Source organism: Nannobrachium achirus (assembly GCF_963921795.1).
Source record: "Nannobrachium achirus genome assembly, chromosome: 20".
NCBI lineage: Eukaryota > Metazoa > Chordata > Actinopteri > Myctophiformes > Myctophidae > Nannobrachium > Nannobrachium achirus.
Window position 1 is genome coordinate 24,431,888 of NC_137827.1, and position 24,569 is coordinate 24,456,456.

At 40.4% G+C, this 24,569-nt stretch overlaps 1 protein-coding gene across 1 annotated transcript in view; it reads right to left on the bottom strand.

Annotated features, from left to right (window-relative positions):
- asap2a (ArfGAP with SH3 domain, ankyrin repeat and PH domain 2a) overlaps positions 1–24,569 on the bottom strand; it is a 105,613-nt gene that overhangs the window by 50,178 nt on the left and 30,866 nt on the right. Inside the window, exon 2 of the mRNA XM_080750553.1 lies at positions 23,677–23,749. Within this exon, the coding sequence (XP_080606679.1) occupies positions 23,677–23,749 (73 nt within the window). The remainder of the gene's footprint in view (positions 1–23,676; positions 23,750–24,569) is intronic.

The window sequence follows — 24,569 nt, forward strand, 5'->3', positions numbered from 1 at the left end:
AATAACGGATCTAGACGGAAAGGATATCGAAGGGGTTTTTTATAATGAAGAATTGCAAAGGATTAAACCCCTATCCTCTGAAACATATTTCACATTGGATAAAATATTGAAACGAAGAACTGTAACTGAGGGGGATAAGAGAATAACGCAGTTTTTTGTTTCGTGGCTAAACTGGCCTTCGAAATTCAATTCTTGGGTGAACGCTTCAGATGTGAAACGCTTAAAAAATAAGTAAATTCATTACAATTTAAATCAGGGCATTTAGTCTATAGCCTTCATAAAAGTTTCAGATATGGAGAGGCGTGACCCATTTTATATCGAACTCCCTTCAAACGCTAGCTTTAAACTTCATAAAACAAACACTTTAGCAAGTTTCCGTGTAACACTCGCACAGCAGGTAGAGTTAAATTCAAGTTGGCAATGTGCTCTCGTGGAGATCAGCTATCCTAGGACTTGGTAAGGATTAATTATTATAATAATAAATGCTTAAATACATTTATATACAAATGAGAATGCATATAAAATTCGTAACAAATTATGAATAATTCATTAGGTATACACTTCCTCCAAACGAGTCATATTTTGAGATACAGGAGCGCAAGAACGATAAACCGCCAGGACCTGTAATACGATGTATATTTAAAGGAGGACAATATGAAACAGCAGAGGCACTTTGCAACGAATTGAAAAGAACTGGGAGATTAGCTAATCCAAACCTGGACTTCTATTTTCATCCTATTACAAAAAAGATTAGCGTATTGGGGAATAGAGAAATATTTGTTCGTGTGGATGGTGCGGTCGCAAATGTTTTAGGTTGGGAGAAACAGCGTTGGTATAATTCGATATCTTCACCTCGTGGCTGTATAGATCTGTCAGCTGGTCGCTACAGTATATACGTTTATTCAGACATCTGCACATATCAATTAATTGGTGACGCGCATGCACCACTGTTAAGAACTGTCAAAATAATTGGAGATTGGGGTTCTGTTGTATCATTACACTATACAAACCCTCACTATATTGATGTGAATAAAGGATCAATAGACTCAATTTTAATAGAATTGCGTAGCGATACGGGACAATTAATCAATTTTCGATACGGTAAGGTTATCGTAAAACTACATTTTCGCCCGAAACCTCCGTCATCTTTGATTTTAAAAAAAAAAAAAAAAAAAAAAAAAGAAGAAAAAAAATCTGTCAATCAAGATGGCCTCCAATACATTGCATAGTGATCCTCACCGATATATAAAGTATTACAATTTACAACAGCAGTCTGGCGGTAATTATTTCATCGGCTCAGCCGTACAACACGGGAGAGGCTTAGGATCTATATTTGGTAGATTATTTAGATTTGTTACACCGTTAATCAAAACAGGAATAAACATTGCTAAACCTCACCTAAAATCAGCTGCAAAAGGAATAGCTGGTGAAATAGCAACCACAGCTATGAAAAGGTTCATGTCGCCTTCAGATGACCAAACAAAGAAGCCTCAGCAGGGGAGCGGTATAGCGCGCCTGTCACGGATGTCAAGAATCATCCCTCCGGGAGTGAGGAGAAATAATAAAAAACGCGTTGGCAAGAAATCTAAATCATTTCATCGGCGCGCGCGAGCCACGAAGACTTCCAAGTCAAGGGGAAAGCGTTTCATATTTTAATACGTAGCATACATTTAAAAACTACAAAATATGGATTCATATTCACACCACAGGGGATCAGAATGCACGTTATCGGAGTTGGATCTGTTCGAAAAGCCACCAGTACAGTATTCTATATTAAGCGAATCATATGTACGGTACAACCCTATAGCGAGTTTAACCCCAGATTCTCCTATAGAATTTTATGTCAGCGGAGATGAGAGATTTGTTGATCTCACAGACGTGTTATTAATTTTGAGATTAAAAGTGACAAAAGCGAACGGGGCGGCGTTGGACGCTGATACTCCGGTTGCTACTATTAACTATCCTATAAATACAATATTTTCCCAATGTGATGTTACATTGGGCGATCGCTTGATAAGTCAAAGTTCTAGCACGCACCCCTACAGAGCTTTTCTGGAGACTATATTAAATTATTCTGAAGCATCGCTGAATTCACAGTTCAGCTCAGGATTGTTTTCAAAAGACACCCATCATGAAGATCTAGCCCTCGACGGTGGGAATAACGGACATAAAACACGGGCTAGGAGTTGTGCACAATCGGCGGAATTTCAACTAATTGGAACCATTCATAGCGACCTTTTCTTTTGCGAGAAACTGTTACTAAACAACTTGGATTTACGTATCAAGCTTATTAGAGCCAGTGATGCATTCGCTTTAATGTGTGCAGGAGATTCTACATTCAAATTGAATCTTTTAGAAGCTTCTCTCTTGGTTAAGAAAGTAGACGTTTCTTCAGCTGTGAGACTCGGATTGGAAAGTGCTTTATTAAAGTCAAATGCTATTTATCCCATTTCCAGAATCACTTTAAAAACCTATACGATTCCAGCCGGCACCCGTCAATTTGTGCAAGAGAACTTGTTCCTCGGGTTAACCCCTAAATATATTGCTGTATGCATGGTTAATCACGAAGCATTCACCGGAGCCAGACAATTAAATCCCTTTAATTTAAAACATTTTGATACATCTGCAATATCTGTAAATGTAAACGGAAAAGAAATCCCAAATTGTGGATATAGACCTAGATTCGACAGAGGACACAGTATTCGTGAATTTCATAATCTGTATTTAAGTACCGGGAGACATTTGAAGGATCTACCATTAGCTATAAATCATAACGATTTTAATAACGGATACACAATTTTTCTTTTTAATGTATCACCAGCTTCCGATCATGCTTGTAATTCGCCCCAAGAAAGCGGTAATGTTAGATTAGATATATCATTCCGTGCGGATCTCCCAAATGCAGTATCTGTTATTGCTTATGCATGCTTCCAGAGCTATATAGAGGTGGATTCGCGTCGCAACGTTTTGATTGACTTTTATTAACTTTCTATAAAAAAAATAAAAATAAATAAAAAATTAAAAATGAATACTTATGAATTGGAATATTTAATGGATAAATTAATTGGTAGGAAATTATTTAAAGGGGTTTTCGCAGCCGATACGCTTCCTATTTCAGACTCTATAGACAGACTTATTCCGGGCTGTTACATCGTTAACTCTGACGAGCATCACAAGTCTGGATCGCATTGGATAGCTTTAACGTTAGAAAATGATAATTCTGCAACCTTTTTTGATAGCTATGGTGTAGATCCACGTAGTTATAATGAAAATATATTAAGATTTTTAGAAATCAGAGAAAACATATTTTATCAGACAAGCATGCTACAAAATATGTATTCAATTGTATGCGGTCAACAATGTGCATTTTATTTATGGAATAGGGCTAAAGGATTGAGTTATAAAGATGTATTAGCCTTATATTCAAAGGATTCGGATAAAAATGATCTCATGGTTGCAAACTTTGTTAAGAAGTATAAATTATGTACCTTTGGTAAAAAAAATATTCATTATTCATTCATTCAACATGCATGCTCTTATTTCCCTTAAAGAAAACATGACGAAAAAATAATGTTGTAATAATATTAATAAATGTTTATTCCACAAAGCAATCAATAAAACTTTTACAACCAATTTTTCAGTTTTTTCATTTTGTTTTGCTAAATCATTGCTACAGGTGTTAGATTTTTTCATGCAAGCTTACATAGCGCCGTCACATTGTAGGAGTGACATGGTGTTATCCCTTTTCCCACAGACTACGGCCGCTGCGCGATCCTTTCGAATTTTAAGCAAAGTGTCTCTGATGTGATGTATCATGAACAAAAAGCTCTGCAAGTCCAAGGTCGCGATGCAAACTTTGATGGGAAACTTCTCCTCCTTTTCGATGATCGAATTTGGACGTGATGAATCATAGTCCAGTTTACTCAAGTCCTCACAAAAGCGTAAAACCATCCATTTTCTGCTGCGGCTACAATCCACCAAAACACACGATTTCATCCCAGGGGAAGCAATATCCATAGATGGTTGAATATAATTCTCGGTATCACGTTTGAGGTACCCCGCCATCATACTTCCCGCTAGAGCAAAAGCTTGGAAACTATGTTCAGAAAGTTCCAATGTGTCCTTTGGCGATGCACCAGTTCCATAAACCCTGCTGTAACGATTTCTTGTTGAAATTGTGAAAGTCGTATGATCACCATCATCATGGAAATTTACGGAAAGGAGGTTAGCCACCGGAGTAGAATGGCTCAGTTTCCAGCTTCGATAATAAAGAGCCATTTTCTTTTCTTCTTTTTTTTTTCGGTAGTGTTTTTTGGGAGAAACGCTCGAGTGAGAGAGCGAGAGAGAAAGAAATAGGAGCTGCCACAGGGTTTAATATAGTCTATAGGCTACTTTAATCAGATTCAGTAAGCGTCGCTGCTATCCCATCTTATTGTCCCAAGTGAACGCCCACGACCATTCTGCTCATAGCTCCCATCCAGGCTCTTTTGTCTCCGACGGCTCTTCCTCCTGTGGGAACTGCTGGGTGTAACAAAGGCCTCGGCGCCTGGGGAAGACTCTATTGTCTTCATTTGAAGTTTATATTGTTCTTTAGCTATGGGGTTTGAAATGACGGATTCTGGAATGTTTAATTCGGATAAAACCGTTAAATAACGTTCCCATCCTTTTGGTTCATCATAGTTTTTTCGTTTCTTATTATTCACTCGTGGTACTACGGTATTTTTAATCAGATCTAACATGTGACTCCCACTTAATGTTTTATTTTCGATTATAAATTCACCACTTGCTGCGCTCCAGCCAGTCTTTCTATTTTTTATCAGCTTATCAAGAATGAATTTACCATTTCTCTGACTACGTTCTGGTAGAGCTTTTACAATATCGTCAATTTTTCCATCATCTACGATTGGATTCTCAGAATGTTGGATCGAAATAGGGAGAGGTTTATTGCGCTCTGTCTCAGATTGTTTATAAAATGTTAAATATCTATGTAATACCATATTATATTTTTTTATCTTTTCGTCAGGATGCAATGATCCATCTTGTAAAATATCATTCATCTCATAATCCAGTCGTGATGTGACAACATCCAAAGGTTTTATAGCCGGTCTCACGTCCCTAATTTGAGGCACATCGCGGTGCATTTCTCCAAGCTGACGCGGGGATAGCAAAAACATTTTTTCCACATGTTTATTATTCATCGTCTACTAATTAACGACGAAATCGCTGGAAGTACAGCGGCTAGTAATGGCAGAAAGAAACCTGAACCTGTTTGTTTCAGTAAAATATTCCTTTTACGATTAACCCCAATCTTAGGATTAGCTAAAGCAGATATTTGCTTTTTCCTTCGTTTTAAAGATTTGAACTGACAAGATGTTAACGGAACATGCCCTTTTAACACATTATCTGCCGAGTCTGATAAACAGCTAATCAATTCATTACTGCCATATTTTATAATTTGTCGACGTTGTGGCGGTTTAGCTTTTAACAAGACTTTCATAGTGTTTAGATTTCGACGCAGCTTATCAAGTCCAACTTTCTTCTTTTTCTTATTCTTCTTAAGCCCAGCCATTTTTTAAATTAATGTATTCTGTTCAGGTTCTCCTTAGGTAGACCGTAATTGGAGATTTATCGTACAACATCCCTGACCTCACTCTAATCTCATCTGGAGATTGCTGGGTCAGATCAATCAATAAATAATTATACCTAGTTGAGACAGCATCTTTGTAGGCCTCTGAGATGAACTTGACGTCATCAGGGTACATCTGTTGTGCCAAGGTTTTGATCGATTGCCCGTCCCTTGGATTTTTAAATATGAAATAGTACATCGTGTTAAGACTTATGGTTCTCGAGAAACGACCTTGAAAGAACATGTTTTGATTCAAAAGAAGAACGCTAATCTTTAAATGATGTCTAAACATTGTAAACAGTTTCAGAATGTTTACAGATGTGCTGGCTTCTGTCATGAGGTCATCAATTATAATCAAATGATTATCACCATGGTCAAACAGATCACAATCTTCAAAAGAATCAGGAAGCCGGTTTACAAAAGTCAAATTTTTTATTTTAGATTGAAGATCAGAATAGATATTTTGCCAACAAGAATAAAAAAAATATATATTGTCAGGGATTACAGTGAAACTCTTGTCAAGGTTTAATAACATGTTATAAACCAAAGTAGATTTTCCACATCCGCTCGGACCACACAATTGTGCACTAAACGGGTGAACGAGTTTCAATTCGTAATCCACACATGGAAAATCAATCATTTTATTATCAGACATTTTTTTTATAACCAAAAGGTTCAGTTGTACCACCGTGTAGAAGATGTCGTTTATCAAAAACAACCCTAATCTTCTTCAATACAGATATGTTTTGAAGAAAGAATCCGTTTTTATTTCTTTTTATACAACGTTGTAAAGCATACAAAACAGTTTTTTTATCCTCATCATTTTCGTCGTTAACCCCTTTGTCAAACGTTTTTATATATCCCAAAATTAAACTTTTCATGGATGAAAAGTTTACGGTATGACAGGTTTCATACGTTTGTGTAATACCCTTACATTTTAATACAATCTTGTTATTAAAAGTTTTAAATGCATACGATTTCGGTCCTGAAGAAAAAAATTGAACAATAAAATCATTATCATCTAATTCGTTCGTTAACATACCTAAATAATTTCCTAAAGGAAGTAAGTGTGATCCATCAGCTGAGCAGTATATCAGAGAGTCTGTATCAAAATATAAAATATGAGCTGTAGGAACAGTTTGTAAAGAGTGTAGATATTTATATAATTCTAAACGTCCATAAGCTGTTGTAAAGCTGGCAATGAATATGTTTCCAGTTTTATTAGGTTGTGAAATAAAGTTGTCAGCATAGCTCCACTGTATCAAAGCTACTTTGTCATTTAAGAATGAGAAATACTTTATTTTGTGACGGTTTGAAAAACATAATTCGAAAAATCTTTCAACTTTTGTAACAAGTTCGGTTTTAGGTAAATTATTTCTTTGACCAAATTTTCCGTATAATGAATTAAGACAAAGTTTACTTACCATCCTTTTACCTGGATTTTTTTCAATTTGATTGATATCTAACTTTATACCTTCCGTTAATTCATAATCTGTAACATATTTAATTTTATCCTCATCAGTGATACATTGACTCGGAAATCCGGATGAAGATTGTTTAATCTTTAAAAAGCATCGAATGTATTCCTTAAAAATTGTATTGCTTCTATGTTCAAAATGCCAAACCTCTATCAGTTTAACTATCTTATAATTCAAGGATAGCGCATAATTTAATTCCTCAGAGACCCACACACCCGTCAGCTCTCTAGCCCGGGCATTGTGTGAACAGGGACTCTTTTGATTATTTGACTCGGCACAACTCCTACAAAGCGTAAAAACTAGTTTATTTGTTTTTTCTAATCTGTAGGGTAAGACTGGAATATACAGATTAGTTGGAGGTAATACGATAGCTTTAATTAATCCGAAATATTGACTTATATCACTTTTAAAGTCTGAAAAAATAAGCGTCGGGTGAAATAGAGGGAAATCTTTACAATTCAAAACATAGGGATATAAGCTTGTGACGTCTACATAGTGAACTTTTTCTGGACCACTAACCGTATAATTTAATCTCACGGTCTCAGTCCTCCCACCATAAAGACTAGCTCTTGCATCCAAACCTGAAATAGATTTTCTGCGGTTTGATAGGAATGAAATGACTTCGCAATTAGTTTTTTTCATGCGATTCCATTCATGCTGCCACATTGTGATTACACGAATCCCGTGCTCTATTTCTAAACACTTTGTTCTATACATTGTCTGCTGATATATTTCATCAAACGGTTTTCCATTTAAGGGATTAATGTCATGACCTTGGAAACATAAAAGGCAGCCATGATGAATACAAGAATTATATTCATAAGCAGTTTTTGTACAAGGGTCCCACCCATCTAAATAATAATACTTTCCATTTTTAGACTGTATTCTAAACTCGCCCAAGTTCATGCCATTCTGTATAAAAATAGACTGTTTTTGTGCGATATAGTCTAACCAACAAATACTCTCGGAAGAGAAGTTTTTTGACCTTCGCTTATAATTTAGAGGGCAAGGGATTGCAAGTGATTTGGGTGATAAAAAACGCATTCTAAACAGCTTCATGCAGGCTGAGCTTATGGTTATACATGAAAATGGATCCATGTGACACTGATCGATGAAGCTTTGTCTAAAAATTACACATGCTTCTCTGAGAATTAACGTATCATTGGCGCAATACATGATAGATTCTTTTTTAAAGTCAAAATCTTTTCCAGATTTTTTAACATTTGTATACCATTTATCAAAATCCTCACGTTGTTCGAGCGACATTTGATTATAACCATATGTTTCACGTTCGGGGTAACCACCCACATAATTTAAATTTTTGAACGAGCTAAAGAAGTGTGGAAAAAAACCCTTTGCCATTTTATTAGAAAAACCTAAACAAGACGGTAGTTCACAGAGTCTCATTGTTAAAAATGAAAGACTGTCTATAAATTTCAATTTAAAATCAACATCCTCAAAACTCAGAACCTTCCCACCCTGCATAATGATGTTTGGAGTTAATCCTAATTGAATGAATGCATTGAGAATAATATAACCGTCAAAAGACCTTGAGTTGTGAGCTATAAATGTATAGTTATTAAAAGCGGGTTTACGAAACATCTTTAGAAACTGCAAAGCACAATCTACACCATAAAAACATTGAGACTTTCCACACATTGACAATGTGCATATTAAAAAGGGTGTATGATTTTTTGATGAATCATCTATAAAAGATTCTATATCATAGAATACATATTTTTCTGAATAGGAGAGATCTGGGGTTACTGTTTGAATATAGCAACTGTGTGATGAATCGTCAGATTGCGGTAAAGGTTCTTTACAAACGTTACATTTTTTTACTTCACAAACGTGTATCGCATCCAAATTAGAAATTGGTAGCACATAAATGCGTTCACACTTTTCACAATATTTGTTAATATCACAATTGGCTAAGAGTTTTCCATTATTTCTCAAAATCAATGATTTATGTCGATTAAAGCAGTCTGTCGAGTTACAAATACGTCGACACCCTGGGCATATTGAACTTTGCGAGGTATATTTGCATTCTATTTCGTAGCAAACAGAACAATAGCTACTACATCTATGACTATATTTTGAGCTGAACCCTGAATGACAATAATTGCATGTAAAAGATGATCCTAAAAAACCGTTCACGTTTTTAATCCCATAGTAATGATTGTTAAATAGAAAGAAGTAAAAGGTTTTAGTTCTCGGTGGAGTTGCGGTTTGAAATTTACAAGTTGTAGCTTGACTCTCAGGCATTCTATAAAATATTACAATCTTACATTCAAAGGTATTTTCAAATTTTATAATATCTAAAAACGATACAGCTTTATGCTCTGACATCCCCGCTTTAAGGTGAATTTCCTTTCCCAAACGATCACATTCATGATCGTTTGCGTCTGGGTGGAATAAGTGTGCTAAATTTATACTGAAACATAATTCGTTGTCTGGATTCCTAGTTACAAATAAATGTTTTGCTTTTATATGTAAAAGCTCAAAATCAAGAACGCTTTCCAGCTTCCTACGTTTTCCAGAACCAGACGGTGCTTCAATAATTTGAACAACCATGGTTAAAGACGGATCAGAAACAAGCTCATAATTAGACTGGACAAGATGCGAAAGTAGATCCTCAAAACCGCTTGTGTCAAATGTCTCATCACCGCGTAATATTAAAGACGACGAGTGTAATAGATGTTCACCAGTGATTTCTATCTGTAAAATGTCGTTTGGCGATGTGCAGTTAAGAATATTTTCCAAAGTTGTCTGAGCGCTTGTCATAACGTTTATATAGAAATCGGCATAATTGATTTCATTTGGATCTTGAGGAATTACATTTAAAAGTTGGCGGATCTCGGTATTTCGAAACATATCTCTACGTATTATAATAGGGTCGTTCGACGTGCCTTCAAGAGGATCATTTAACACATTTTCACCACCCCCAATCATTCCATTTGACAAAGGAGTTAACGGTTCTATTAAATCAGAATTATCTATGTTTTCTAAGTCATTGATTATATCAGCTATATCTTGATGATCTAATTCATCAATCATATTTTGCAGTTCTACAGGAATTAAAGGGGTATCATTTAACTGGTTAATAGCTTCTATTAAATGGTTAGGGATATCCATTTTTTTATATTTCAATCACAAATGAAAAAATATACAAAACTGTCTTCTCTTTTTTAAGAAAAAAAGTAGAGGAATAGACTACTTATACGTTAATGAGAATTACTCATTTAAAATACAAAACTAACTTCTCTTTTTTAAAAAGAAAAAAAAGTAGAGGTCTACTTTAGTTAATGATAATTGCGCATTATTTGTTTTACTTGGTTATTTCCACATCAAAGCATAACATTCTGATCGAGCGATTATTTTCCTCTGCCGCTCTGAATAAGCGATTCAACACCTGTTCTAATTTTATACCAAGCTGTTGACTCTCTTCATGCGTCGTATTCTCCGAGTCCGGTTCAACCAAAACTTCAACAGCTACCGGCCCTTCAATGATCTGGACCTCAGGCATCAGCACCGCAGGAGAGCTCTCCGCCACCTCCGTCTCTGAAACAATAAGGAGAGTGAATAAAAAGAATCGTTAGTGTCGTTCATCTATATACAAGTTGTGACACATGAACATTTTTAATTCAACTCACCGTTTGTCACTTGCTCTTCAAGATTGTGAATATTCGGACTCTCAGGGCTCGTTATAGTTTCGGGATCAACTTGGTCAGCACCTTAACAGAAAAAAAAATAAAAAAAACACTTGTGTGAGAGCGTGTGTGTGTGTGTGTGTGTGTGTGTGTGTGTGTGTGTGTGTGTGTGTGTGTGTGTGTGTGTGTGTGTGTGTGTGTGTGTGTGTGTGTGTGTGTGTGTGTGTGTGTGTGTGTGTGTGTGTGTGGGCCTACCCTCTCCTCCATGCGGTGCTCCGATCGATCTAACATCCCTCCGTGGTGTTGTCGGTGTCCACGGAGAGTGATCAGATGTAGAAAATCTGAGGCGCTTTTTGAAGGGGGCCGACGGAGGTGTGTAATGGGCCGGATCGTCCGCTTCATCTAGGATCGTTTCGGGTGGTTGAGATCTGACCGGTGAGATGGTTTCAGAGGCATAACCTACAACCCTCGCAGACTGCCGAGGTCTAAGGTTTGAACCATTATCTGAAGATGTTGACGCCTCGGTGATCAAACCTCTCTGAAAAGCTGACGATGCTGTAGACCCCACTCCGGGGCTTGAGGGGCGGTCTCTGATCACGCTGACTTGTGGGTATGCACACGCAGGGTTCCCCGCATCGATGTCCGTATTGATTGAAGGGATGAATGAATTAGTCGGGGAGTCGTTAATAAACGCTAACACAGAAGCCTCGTTTTCAGAAATTCTTCGTTGAGCTTGAGAGAAAAGATTTTAATATTAATATTAAATATTTCATAAATATTTTGTATTATATTGAATTAAAATGACTCTATTCTTACTTGCAATCATCGGTGGTGAAATTGGTTCGTATGAAAATGTAGTAGTTTGATCTTCTTCTAATGTAAGATGAAAAAGGGGAAAAAAAAAAAGAAATCGTTCAAATTAAATTCTCACAAATTAAATTAAATTCAATCGAATTACAAGGAAAAAATAAAATACACTCACCTTCTAAGATAGAAAAATCTATAATTCCATTCATCTTTCAAATATATTCTGTATTTCCTCAAGTGTCAATATTCCCCTTTCAACTAATTTTGCACTTAAAAGAGGAACGTTGGTTGATAAAATGTCTATCAGTAGAGCTCTATTTCTGACTAAAAACTCTCTAGCGCTGACAGACTCTTTCTCAACAACCGAATCAGATGCTTCAGGAGAAGAAGTCGAAATTGTCTGCTCAGGTTCAACGGAAGAGTCACTCATCATGATATATCTTATGATTGGGGAATTAATAGATATTTATACTATATGGTCGCTAAAGGATATCAATAGCTAACCATTTGACTCCCATTCTCCTCTCCAAGCCTCCTTTAGCCGCAACAAAAGTGACAATACCCTATTGGGCTCGTGACAATAAGGCTTTTCACCTAAAAAAAGACAATACAGACAATACATCGGTTACTCATCAATCATACATGACACATTCAATTCACTTGCAGGCTACTCGCCTCACAAAATAAAAAATGGACACAATTCATTAAATGGCAACAATACCTATAACAATATCATAATACCTTTCAGATAAAAAAGATAATTGACTAATCCAACGTATTGATAACCATTCACAACACTTTTTTCCCACAGATTCAACCTCATAGAAGTAATGATGTCAGCATTACATCAGCTTTCCCACGAACACATCACACACCCCCAAACCATACCACACCACCCTACACAACCCTCCCCTCAAGCTCACGTAAACCATAAGCACCACCCACAATCATTTTCATTGGTCAATACTATAGCCAGTAACAGCCCTTCTCAGCATCCAAACACACATATTCATTTAGTGCTCACAGCATACACACACACATCCAGACAGACCCCTTCGATGTCAAGTTCACTGACACAGTCAAGCCAAGAACTTGATAAACTAAGCGCATAGGAAGACTGCTTCTAGGATCAACGGATTGTTTTTACAATATTACATATTAAAATAATGACGGACCAACACATGTTTTAACAAATGTTTTAATATGTTTGGAATATGTGCAGAAAAAACACCACAACACCAACCCACAAATTCACACTTCCCAAACCCATAGGCTTTAACCCATTATCATTTATATATTTTTTTACCATAAACTTTATCACAACATTTAAACATTAATACAGTTTTTCCCATGACCTTAATGTTTGACCCTAACCCTACAACAATGTTAAACCTGTTGACCTTGAGCTTTGTTTATTACTTTCCCATGAACTTTACCATGAACTTTCCCATGACCTTGATGTTTGACCCTAACCCAACAACAATGATAAACCTGTTGACCTTGAGCTTTGTTTATTACTTTCCCATGAACTTGACCTTTGACCTCTAGCATTGATAGAACAATAGACCCTTTGTTCACCTGTCAAATTTGAGGAAAGCAGGATTTTATTATCTCTCTGCTAAAGTATAAAATAATTAAGGCCTCCTCCACCACCTTGGGCCCCAATAACTCAGTCCCACTTTCCTACCCCTTGTGACGCCCCTGGTAGGAGAGCATGCCTCCCTCCCTGCTCCATCAGTTGCTAGCACTGCAGGCAAGAGATAGAAGCTGACCTACAGCCGTGCCCGCTGCGTTTTCATTATGAAAGGAACCGTTTCAACAAACTGCTGACCAAAGGCTAAATGCAATAATATACAGTTCTATAGCAACGGCGCTATCATTCAGACTCAGCTGTTTTTCCTCTTTGGATCACTGAAGATTTCAATGCCCCGCTTTTCCACCAGGCTGTGTGATTAGATGCACGCGGCTAAAAGCTAATTTATGCTCAATATTAACTCTTACTGTGCCAATCCCGAACTAGTTCGGCTTTATTTGGACCTTATCAGGGTGCCGATCCGGAACTAGTTTGGCTTTTTTTTTTTTTTGCCGGGCCACCGGCCGTCAACTGTTTACACGGCCCGCGAGAGCGTCGCGCCGCCGATATTTACCATCCACTCCAATGCAATCCAGGATCTTTAGAGCTCATTTTCTCTGTTCCATGCATATCCATGAGGTGTGCAAGGTTTAATCATGGCTAAATCGCCGAAAATAGGGCTTCTAAAATGCTTGGTAGCCAATAGCTAACTTCAAGCTAACTTCATCCTGTCCCTGTTCATGACACAAAGGAAAGTGTTCAGGGGGCGCGTCATGGCTGCGCACGGCTTGTGCATATACAACGCTTGTCTATGGTGGATTCTATGGCCATTGGGCGCCCTCTAGTGGTGAAAAGATGGCACTGAATTAGTTAAATACGTTGTACGGACAGAAACTGTCCATATTTGTGCACGTTGTCACAAAGCTTACAGACAGAGGAGTAGCAAAGGAAATTCTGGGGGCTGCACTGCCCCCACAATATCCAATCACTTGGAACTAGGCTTCGTCGATTTTTAAAATGATTTTCATCTATTTCTCTCACTGATGATACTAGTGAGTACATTACTCTGTTGCAATGTACCACATAGACCACAGTCGCCGACAATGCTGCCTCTGCTTTTACCTCTGTATATTATCACAACCTCAACTTCCGCCATGTTTGTTGTCTGAAACGTCTCTGAACTTCCCTTTGACGGGCGTGTTCAGCCAACACAAGGGCAAGTGTGAGTAAGTGAGCTGTATGTGTTCGTAAAAGGACATTTATTTATTTATTTATTATTTATGTAAATAAATGAGCCTTAACATGCCTCCAACTTGTAAATCAACCATACACCTCATATCATAGGTCAATGGTTCTCTAAGTGGGGTCCGGCTGTCCGGGGTCCTTGAGGGGGTTCCAGGAGGTCTTGATAGAGAGGAATAAAATGGACCCTTGCCGGTCTGTAACTCTTGAGACTGTACAAATGGACCCTTATGGGCTTGTACATTCTCAAGAGTTATATTAATATAATAATAATAAACCTTATTTGTATATCACCTTTAAAAAGTGCTTCACAACCCAAACCACAACAAAAGCAGAACAGTTCAATTAAAGCAAAACAGCAAAAAAGTACCACTGCCATGTCAAAGAGCCATATGCATTAACCAGCATGACATCTGTCATGCAGCATGTCAAGAATCCACTTAATTTACAGATAGGTTAGGCTAGCTGGTTTCCTTTAATGCGCTAAACGCTACAGATAACGGGGTGGAGGCATGGCGGAGCACGAGGGGATGTTACCATGGAGACGGCTGGCCTTTCCCAAGGGAGCAGTGTCATGCAAGAGACATTTCCACAGAAAGCCAGAATAGAAGGAGAGAATCAGACAGACAGAGAGAGAGAGAACAGAAGGGAGAGACAGAGAGAGAGAGAGAGAGAGAGAGAGAGAGAGAGAGAGAGAGAGAGAGAGAGAGAGAGAGAGAGAGAGAGCGCAGAGAGAGAGAGAGAGAGAGAGAGACAGAGACAGAGACAGAGACAGAGACAGAGACAGAGACAGAGAGATGGGCATGCGCAGAAATGTGAAGAGAGACTTCTACAGCAGGGGTCTTCAATGTTTTTAGGCCCCTTAGTCGAGAGAGAGATTAAATAAGCAGGGACCCCCGCAACCCATAGATACCATAATAGTTTCATCGTTTGACAGCACAATCATCAGTGTATTTTGGGTTCATGTAAATTTGTGTTTCCAGATAACCGTCAATACTTGATCTTTCACTCTGTACTTAGTCTGCTCTTTTTTCCCCTCTACACCAAAGCTCTTTGCTGAAAATAGCCGATCTACAAGCTCACAACGCCTCGCAGTTTTGGCTCAAGTTCTCAGATATATAGAAAATATAGAAAAGGAGGAAAAAAAGCTTATATCACACAAAGATTTGGAGGACCATCTGTAGTAACTCTGAGGACCCCCTAGGGGTCCCGGACCCCCTGTTGAAGAGCCCTGTTCTACAGTAATACACCTGATGCTACGCCATGACTAAGCATCTTATCTCCTCCATCTCTCTCTGTCTCCTTTCTTCCTTTCCCTTGCTCACAAACACACGCTCCAATGCACAGATAAAGTAGTCCCAGAGGGTGGTTCACATAGATAGAGGATAAGCTCTGGGCCCAGAGATATCCATCATATTAAATAGGAGAAAGTTAAAAGCCACCGAGCCCACAACCTGTGCACCTCCTCTAATGGCACACGTTTGATCTATTCTATGCCACAAAATAACACAGGACAGTGAATCTTTTCTGAGTTTCATTAAATCACGGATGGGGCTGTATGCACAATGACAAAATTGACTTGAACCACCGCCAATTATTTTTAAACAACGCTAAATCGTCATTTTAGATGAGAGTTTCACTGGACACAGCTCAAGGACATTCTGGAAACATATCGTCTTCTCTGCTCACAGCTTCAGTTTCACAGCAGACAGCTCCCTGCCACACACCCGGTGCCGAACTGTTTACACATCAGCTCTGGCTGCTTTGTTGTGGCTCTGCTGGGGCGCCCGGCCAACAAGGCGGGGACCTCCTTTGTTGTTTTGAAGTGGCACATGAGAGCGCCGAGCGCTGCTATTCAAAGCTGACAAACACCGTGCAACCCCTCGAGGCTGACGAGTGATGAATGTGTGTGTGTGTGTGTGTTGGTTGTAACATGACCCAAACACTGCACACATATATGCCTGATAGAAGTCTAGTTCGTTATATTCCAACACATCCCAGAGAGCGCCTTGAACCACAGAAGGCTGTGTGATGCGCTGGGTGGCTTCGTACAGCAACGTGGCAGACTAACAACAGCAGCCCGTAGAACATAAGTAAGAACGTATGTTTGACTCTCGTTGAAGTGTTCAATTGAGCTGACACTTGGGGACTGGTTATCATTCATCTCCAGCCAACATCGTCTTAAACTGTTACCCATTAAAAGGCTCCCAAGTTTGCTGTATTCGGGTTCAAGCTCTATCTCTGCCACACTGCAGCATTTAGTCAACAAATAATAAGACCAACGTTTGGTTCTGCTTCCAGAAAAGGAGCATGAAAACGCAGTGTGTCAGTAACTGGTAGCACAGTCTGTGTCTGTGTGTGACTGACTGACAGACTGACTGACTGACTCAGTGAAGGAGAGAGAGCAACAGAGAGAAAGAGTTCCCCTTTGTAAGTCAGGATGGAGAGATACAGAGAAAAGGAAATCTGATCTCAAGAAATAGCCCTGTGTTTACTGGAATTCAGGAGAAATTAGAGAGAAAGACTATGACACATGCCAATACACGCGCACGCACACACACACACACACACACACACACACACACACACAAAATACGCCTGTCTGTCTGTCTGAAAGTAGTAGACAGTTAGCCAATCATTATCCGTGCCATTTCTCACTCACCACCACTCCCCCACAACCTGAACCTTTTAGCTTGATTTATACTTAAGTTGCTGGCGTCTCGCACCAAAAAGAGCAGATTTACAAACTCACAACGTGTTTGGGATCGGCTCTTTTCGGTGTGATACACGATGTGCAAATAAATATGAATCAGGCTTTTCTCTCAGTCTCTCTGCTAACCATCACTTTTATCATGGATAACATTGTACTACCCTCAGACAGCTATATTCTTAACCACTTGAACCCCAGCATCCATATTCTGGGGTGAACATTAAAGGGTTTAAGGTTAAAAGGAGAATAAATACGGCAGTGTTTTACAGTGTCTGTAGACGGACAATTGGACATTGAATTGGGATGTATACGGGGCGAGGCCACACAGTGAGTTAACCATGGACCTTAAGCCAACAAGCACATGATGGAAGCCCAGTGCTACACATGGTTATAGAGTGGGACAGAGGAAGTGGAGGCCGAGCTGCTATCTGGTGATTACACTGTGTGTGTGTGTGTGTGTGTGTGTGTGTGTGTGTGTGTGTGTGTGTGTGTGTGTGTGTGTGTGTGTGTGTGTGTGTGTGTGTGTGTGTGTGTGTGTGTGTGTGTGTGTGTGTGTGTACACGTGGGGGGGAAAGAGGCAGACGGACGGAGGAAGCTGGAATAACAGCAGTTAGATAATCCCCAGCAGGGGCCAGGGAGTTGTTTGTCTGTCTGAAGATGTGCATGTGCACGTGACGTGCGCGTGTGTGTGTGTGTGTCTGTGGAGAGAGAGAGACAGACAGTCACACAGACAGAAATGGGCTGTGATTAATGGGACATTGGCATAAGATGGACAGACCACATCTTTCCATTTTCTTATCTCTCTCTGCGTGTTTTCAGGGAGAGAGAAAGTGTGTGTGTGTGAGAGAGAGAGAGAGAAAGAGAGAGAGAGAGAGAGAGAGAGAGAGAGAGAGAGAGAGAGAGAGAGAGAGAGAGAGAGAGAGAGAGAGAGACACAAACACACACACACACACACACACACACACACACTAGAGATGGGACAATATGAAAATGTCATATCACGATTATTGTAACCAGTAAGACTCCCTAATCGGGAGATAAGCGACCGTTGGTCGCTTATCTCCACAAATATCACAACCTCCACCTCTCACGTCATACGGGTAGCCATAGTTACACCTGGAATGTTGAATCTCCATATATGGAGATAACCTACGCATCACACAAAGTCTGACCTCACCAGCCCATACTTGGGCATGGACGACTTATATCTCCATATACGGAGATGGCCATATATGGAGATACGATGACATCACAGAGTCCACAGCTGATGATGTGGCGTGATGTCATACAATACACAAACAAGCCCTATATAAAGGTAGCCTGCTTCCAGACCAGAGACCCCGCCCACTCTCAGAGTGGACTCTTTCTCTGGTCTGGAGCTTAGTACATGAATCGGTTTTTATTTTCGGCTGTCCAATGAGCGCGCGGGGTGGGGGTGGGGTGGGTCTAACGAATATCCAATCCGCGCAGCAGTTGAAACGATTCAAACGAAGTTCACACACACAGAGGAAGGCACACACACACACACACACGCACGAGCGCACTGATTTCACCAAGCTGTTTAATGTTGATTACAAGTTTCTGGTCGCAGTTCTGTGGAAGCAGTCACTGGCACAGACAGAGACACACACACACAATCACACACACACTCCCCGACGGTGCGTCGCGTCCACCGTGCGTCTCGATCACCGTGCGTCGCGATCACTCGCGCGCGGACACGCGCGTGCACGCTCGCAAAAAAGTCCCCCGTAAATCGCTCAGAATGGAGCACAGTTTCAGACTAAAGCGTGAGCTGAGTCTGAAATCAGGCTAATATAAAGGGGCAATTCTCACCAGGGAAGAGAGCATTGCCTGGAATGTTGAATCTCCATATATGGAGATAACCTACGCATCACACAAAGTCTGACCTCACCAGCCCATACTTGGGCATGGACGACTTATATCTCCATATACGGAGATGGCCATATATGGAGATACGATGACATCACAGAGTCCACAGCTGATGATGTGGCGTGATGTCATACAATAAACAAACAAGCCCTATATACTGATGCGATACGATGACATCACAGAGTCCACAGCTGATGATGTGGCGTGATGTCATACAATAAACAAACAAGCCCTATATACTGATGCGGAGATATGAGCAGGGCAAAGGTGTGACGTGTGACGTGTGACCGACCGACCGACCGACCGACGACGGACGGACGGACGGACGGCCGGTGGAGGTTTTCATAGTAAACTGCGATTTACGATGTTATCACGATAATTAAAATCCATCATCCTGGGGCGGAACATTTGCCAAAAAATAGCAGATCTACAAGCTCACAACGCGTCGCAATTTTTTGGCAAAGACATTTGATAGAGAATGAAAAAAGTACATCTCAAGTACATATATTTGAAGTACCTTTTACCAATTATAGAGGGTTTAAGTTGTACCGGATATGCAGCTCAGCAAATAAAATGTGAATTGAACCCAGTGCATGACGGAGGACGAAATCACGATGAATTAAATCTCCATGATATGTTTTTTATCACGATAAACGATAATATCGCGTGATTCATCCCATCCCTAACACACACACACACACACACAACAAAAGCAGAGCAGATATCCACTGAGTCCAGGATTGTGTTGATAAAATGTGTGCTGCTGCTGCAGCTGAACGCTGCATAATTCACCAACCACCCTCCAGGAGGATTCAGCCTGGCTCTGGCTCAGCGCAAGAATGCAGAAAATTCACTGTACCCATCTTCAGTTTGATGTGTTTGATCTGAGAGTCAAATGAACACTTGGGATGTTGCTGTGAACCGTGAACCTGTGTACAGGTCGGTGCATTGTGTACAGAGAACACAATGTGCTCCCAGTGCCTTCACTGGTGGTTATTATGCATTCTAGCAACACTGGAACAAGACAAGCTCTCCCAGACTTCGCTTCCCCTCCCTCGCCCATCTACCATTCTCTACCCACCTACCCCCCTTTTTCCTGCTTATTTCCATCTCTCTCCTCCATCACATTCTCTGTCTGTAGCTCCGTCCCTTCATCCATGTACCTGTTCTGTTCCACCCTCTCCAGTGGCATGACTGGCATTGGCATCACTACCTTCCCCCACCACCTGACAGCTAGCCACATTAACCCTGGTATGCTTATCTTTGTCCATTATAGATGGGACGATAAGCGATATTATCATTTACCGTGATAAAAACAATCACAATAACTGTATTGTGGCGATTTAATTTATCGTGATATCGTCTTTTTTCATTTTCTATCAAATGTCTTTGCCAAAAAATAGCCGATATACAAGCTCACAACGCGTCACAATTTTGACAATATTTTTGCCCCAGGATAATGGATTTTGATTATCGCGATAATATTGTAAATTGCGATTTCTTTTGTCACAATAATCATGATATGACATTTTCATATCGTCCCATCCATATCCTATATCAAAACCGCCTTGAGGTGGATGGTGGGTGGATGGTGGGTGGATGGTGGGTGGATGGTGGGTGGATGGTGGGTGGATGGTGGGTGGATGGCGAGAGGACTTTACAAACATAACTGGACTATATTTGAAGGCTGCGTAGCTGCCTGAAAATCAAGTTTTCTAAAAAAAAAACTTAAAATAGTTGATCTCACAGATTGTAGATTGGCTACTTTTATTATTCGCCCTACACCAAAATACAGAATATAAGTCTTAAAGAAGGAAAATTCAGCCATGTAGTCAGCCCATCAACTTGTCTTGAGTAACGTTGCAGTCAGCAGCACCCTGTAATGTGTCCCATTACTGTGGTTCCTGAGGCAGATGAAGGCTTAGCTAGACACACTCTATAACACACAGACAGCACAGATCCGTCTTCTAGAGTGCTTCCACAAGGGGCAGTAACTCATGGAAGCTGTGCAGTTTATTTTCTGATATCCTATTCAACTGTGTGTGTTGAATAGGATATTCATTGCTTATTAGTTTCTTTCTTTTTGAGCGGTGGTCACACCGTCTCCTATACGTGGCTGTGTGTGTGGGTATGTATGCGTCCGTCCGTCCGTCCGTGTCTGTAATGTATGTAGCCTGCAGTACCTTTTCTGACCACACATGTTAAAGGGCGCTGTTGTTCAGACTCACATTCACACACACACACACACACACGCACGCACGCACGCGCACACACACGCAGCCTACACCGCTCAGTTCACTCAGTACACTCATCTCTAATTATATTATTTTTCACTTTGTGTTTTAATATTTGTCTTTCATCACCATGTATTATCACTTCTGCATTTTATCCCTGCAAAGAAACTAACCAATTAACAGTCTAGTTATTCTTACTGTCCAGCAAGAGACAGTAGAGAGAATTGTAATTTATTCAATTAAATACTTTTAAAGCCCAACAGAAGTGGTATAGAAATAAAGTGTGTTATATCGACATTGACATCCATTGACTTAAATTAGCAGTATTCCATTAGTGGTAATGAGTTTATTGACCACTTCTTTAGAAGCCTGGGCCAGGCTGACAAAACTGGCAATTGTTCAGCTTTTTGTCCTCTTTTTTTTGTAGTATGAACTCACTGGTCCTCTGTCTGTCTGTCTGTGTCCGTCTGTCCGTCCAGCTGATAGGCTGTCTGTCTTTCAAGCTAATTGGCTGGCTGCCTGTTTACATCATGCTTAAATCTAGTGGACAATCTGTAGTACAGTAAGTCTGTTTCCTTGGCAAAGTTGGCACTGTTTGTCCATCCATGTAAATATAAATATAAATCAAATCTTAATGTTAGTAGACTGTCTTCAGGAGTCTTGTGGCAAGTATTGCTTTGTATACCAAAAGCAGGTTAAACATTCTTTGGCCTTCGCTCCTCCTAATCCATGCATTACAGTAAGAATAACCGAACTGCGCTCATGCTTCCTTCAGTGCACGAGGAGTGAGCATGCCGCTCCTTATCACCTGGCAGGGGGGCGTTTCCCCGGTAGGACCTAGCGGGTGGAAGAACGCGTTATTCCAACCGGATCCTTTCCCCTCCATCAGGCACCCCAGTACTGCTCTTATTCTGTAACTTAACTGCTGTACTACCTCTGGCGGCTGAATTTCCCCCACAGAATGAGTAATGGTGTATCTATCTTAGCCAAAAATAGACAATCTACCAGCTTACAAAGCATTTGCAACAACACAAGCTTGTAGACTGGCTAGAATATTCGCACATTGGCTGCGTAACTGCCAATACCGATCAAATAAAATAATGGTCAATTTATCTGATATACCATATCTCTCTGGCTCAAGTTAATAACGTTTCAATTCTTATATTTTTCTTCATCATCATGACATGAGCTACACTAATAGTCCCTGAAACATACAGGCCAAAAGGACACAGGGCAGATAGCTTAGTGATAGTATTCAAAACAGAAGAGAGTCTTCCTAAATAGATGTAGATAAGAGTTCATTTAAGCTGGTGACAGCCTCCCTAAGTGCAACGTAAGGCACTAACAGAGGCACTAACATCCCCAAGGACAAGGTCTGTTGTTTCTACTCAAAACACAAGATAGAACCTGGATCAGGGTTGTTTAGGACCTTGTTGGAAAATGGATGTCCTTCAATTTAAACCTAGATAAGGGAAGTTTGTCAATCCTGAAAATGTGTGTAATGGTCAGGGACACTTCTCAAGCAGATGAAACAAACCCAGCAGTTAAACTCTCCAGCTCAACAAAAGCATGTTTTGTGTTTGAAGGCGGTTCATTTGATAGCCAAAGAATACATGGGTAGTGCACATGTGCACACACACACACACACACACACACACACACACACACAACACACCAATGTCTTGTTTTAGAATGAAAGAGAGGCTCCGTATCATATTGCAGCCAGGAAGAGAGCAACGTGATATTTGAAAACGCATTAGCACACCAAGTAATGGCAAGCGAAAAGATGAATGCGACTACTAGTAGAGAGATGAACATACACGTGTGCATGCAGTGCACACAAGACTGCATGCGCACACACACACACACACACACACACACACACACACACACACACACACACACACACACAGTGTACCATTCCCCAGCTGTTTCTCCAGGGGTCTGGATCAGACAGCTGTCCCCCTGGCCCGGACAGAGCCTGCACTGTTCCCAGAAAAGACATGCTCAGCACATTGTTTAGAGAGGGTTGAGCCTGGCTGCCTCCCTTTCTCTCTCTCTCACACGCGCACACACACACACACACACACACACACACAGCAGGGGTGCTGTAGTGCAGGCTAGACAAAAGGAGCTGGAAACATCGGGCACTGTCACTAGAATGAGCATAGCGAGGAAACACAACCATAAGCGCGCGCGCGCACACACACACACACACACACACACACACACACACACACACACACACACACACACACACACACACACACACACACACACACACACACACACAAGAATACTACTACAGAAATGTCTATGTAATTAGTCACGGCCTGAGTAGTAAAGGCTCTATTGGGTGGCCTTATTATCATACCACAATAAATCAAAGTCCAGCCATGTTAGAGTATTGAATGAGTGGCTCAAAGTCTTGCTGACACAGACACAGTGATGAGAGGACAGACTCACCCATTCCAGACGTGTAGATGGCCTTCACAGACTTCTTCATCTTGTACAGAACACTGCGATCTACATCTAGAGCCTGGACGGAGAGAAAGGCGGACAGACGGAGACAAAAAGACAGAGGCACAGAGTTCAAGGTTAGGTCACAGTTTTTCAGGCAGACAGACAGAGACAAAGAGAGAGAGAGAAAGAGGGAGAGAGAGGCATAGAGTTCAAGGTTAGGTCACAGTTTTTCACAAAAACTACATGCTAATCCACGTCGATTACGTTCATATGTTTTGCTGTGTAAATGGTGAGGTAGTTATTTGAGATCAGACTAAAACAGCTCTAGGCCGCCCACTGACACTGTTACTGTTATTATATGTGTCGTGTTATGTTATGTTACTGAGTCATGATGAGCAACTGTTTTGTGTTGAGTTATTTTGTTTTGGTCCATTACAAATTCTATGCAGGCTTATGTATAATGAGCCTCAACCAATACAGTAAAACCTCGTAGAATCATGCATGTATGCCTCCGTTTGCAGTGCAGGTAGTGTGTGTGTGTGTGTGTGTGTGTGTGTGTGTGTGTGTGTGTGTGTGTGTGTGTGTGTGTGTGTGTGTGTGTGTGTGTGTGTGTGTGTGTGTGTGTGTGTATATACTGTCTCCAATCTGTCTGCAGGTGATGCATTATTCAGAGAATAAGCCTCGGGTCTCTAGTCTGTCAGTGAGTATAGACAGGTGTGTGTGCACGCGCGCGTGCGTGCATGTGTCAGTCAACCGTGTGGTACACAAACACTGGCCACTGGCTGGACAGCCGAGCAATGAAACATTTACAGCCAGCTACTTTTTGACTGTCTTTTTTTGTTATCTGCATCCGAACACTGATCCTCCTACTGATGTAAGGAACCATACAGCCAATA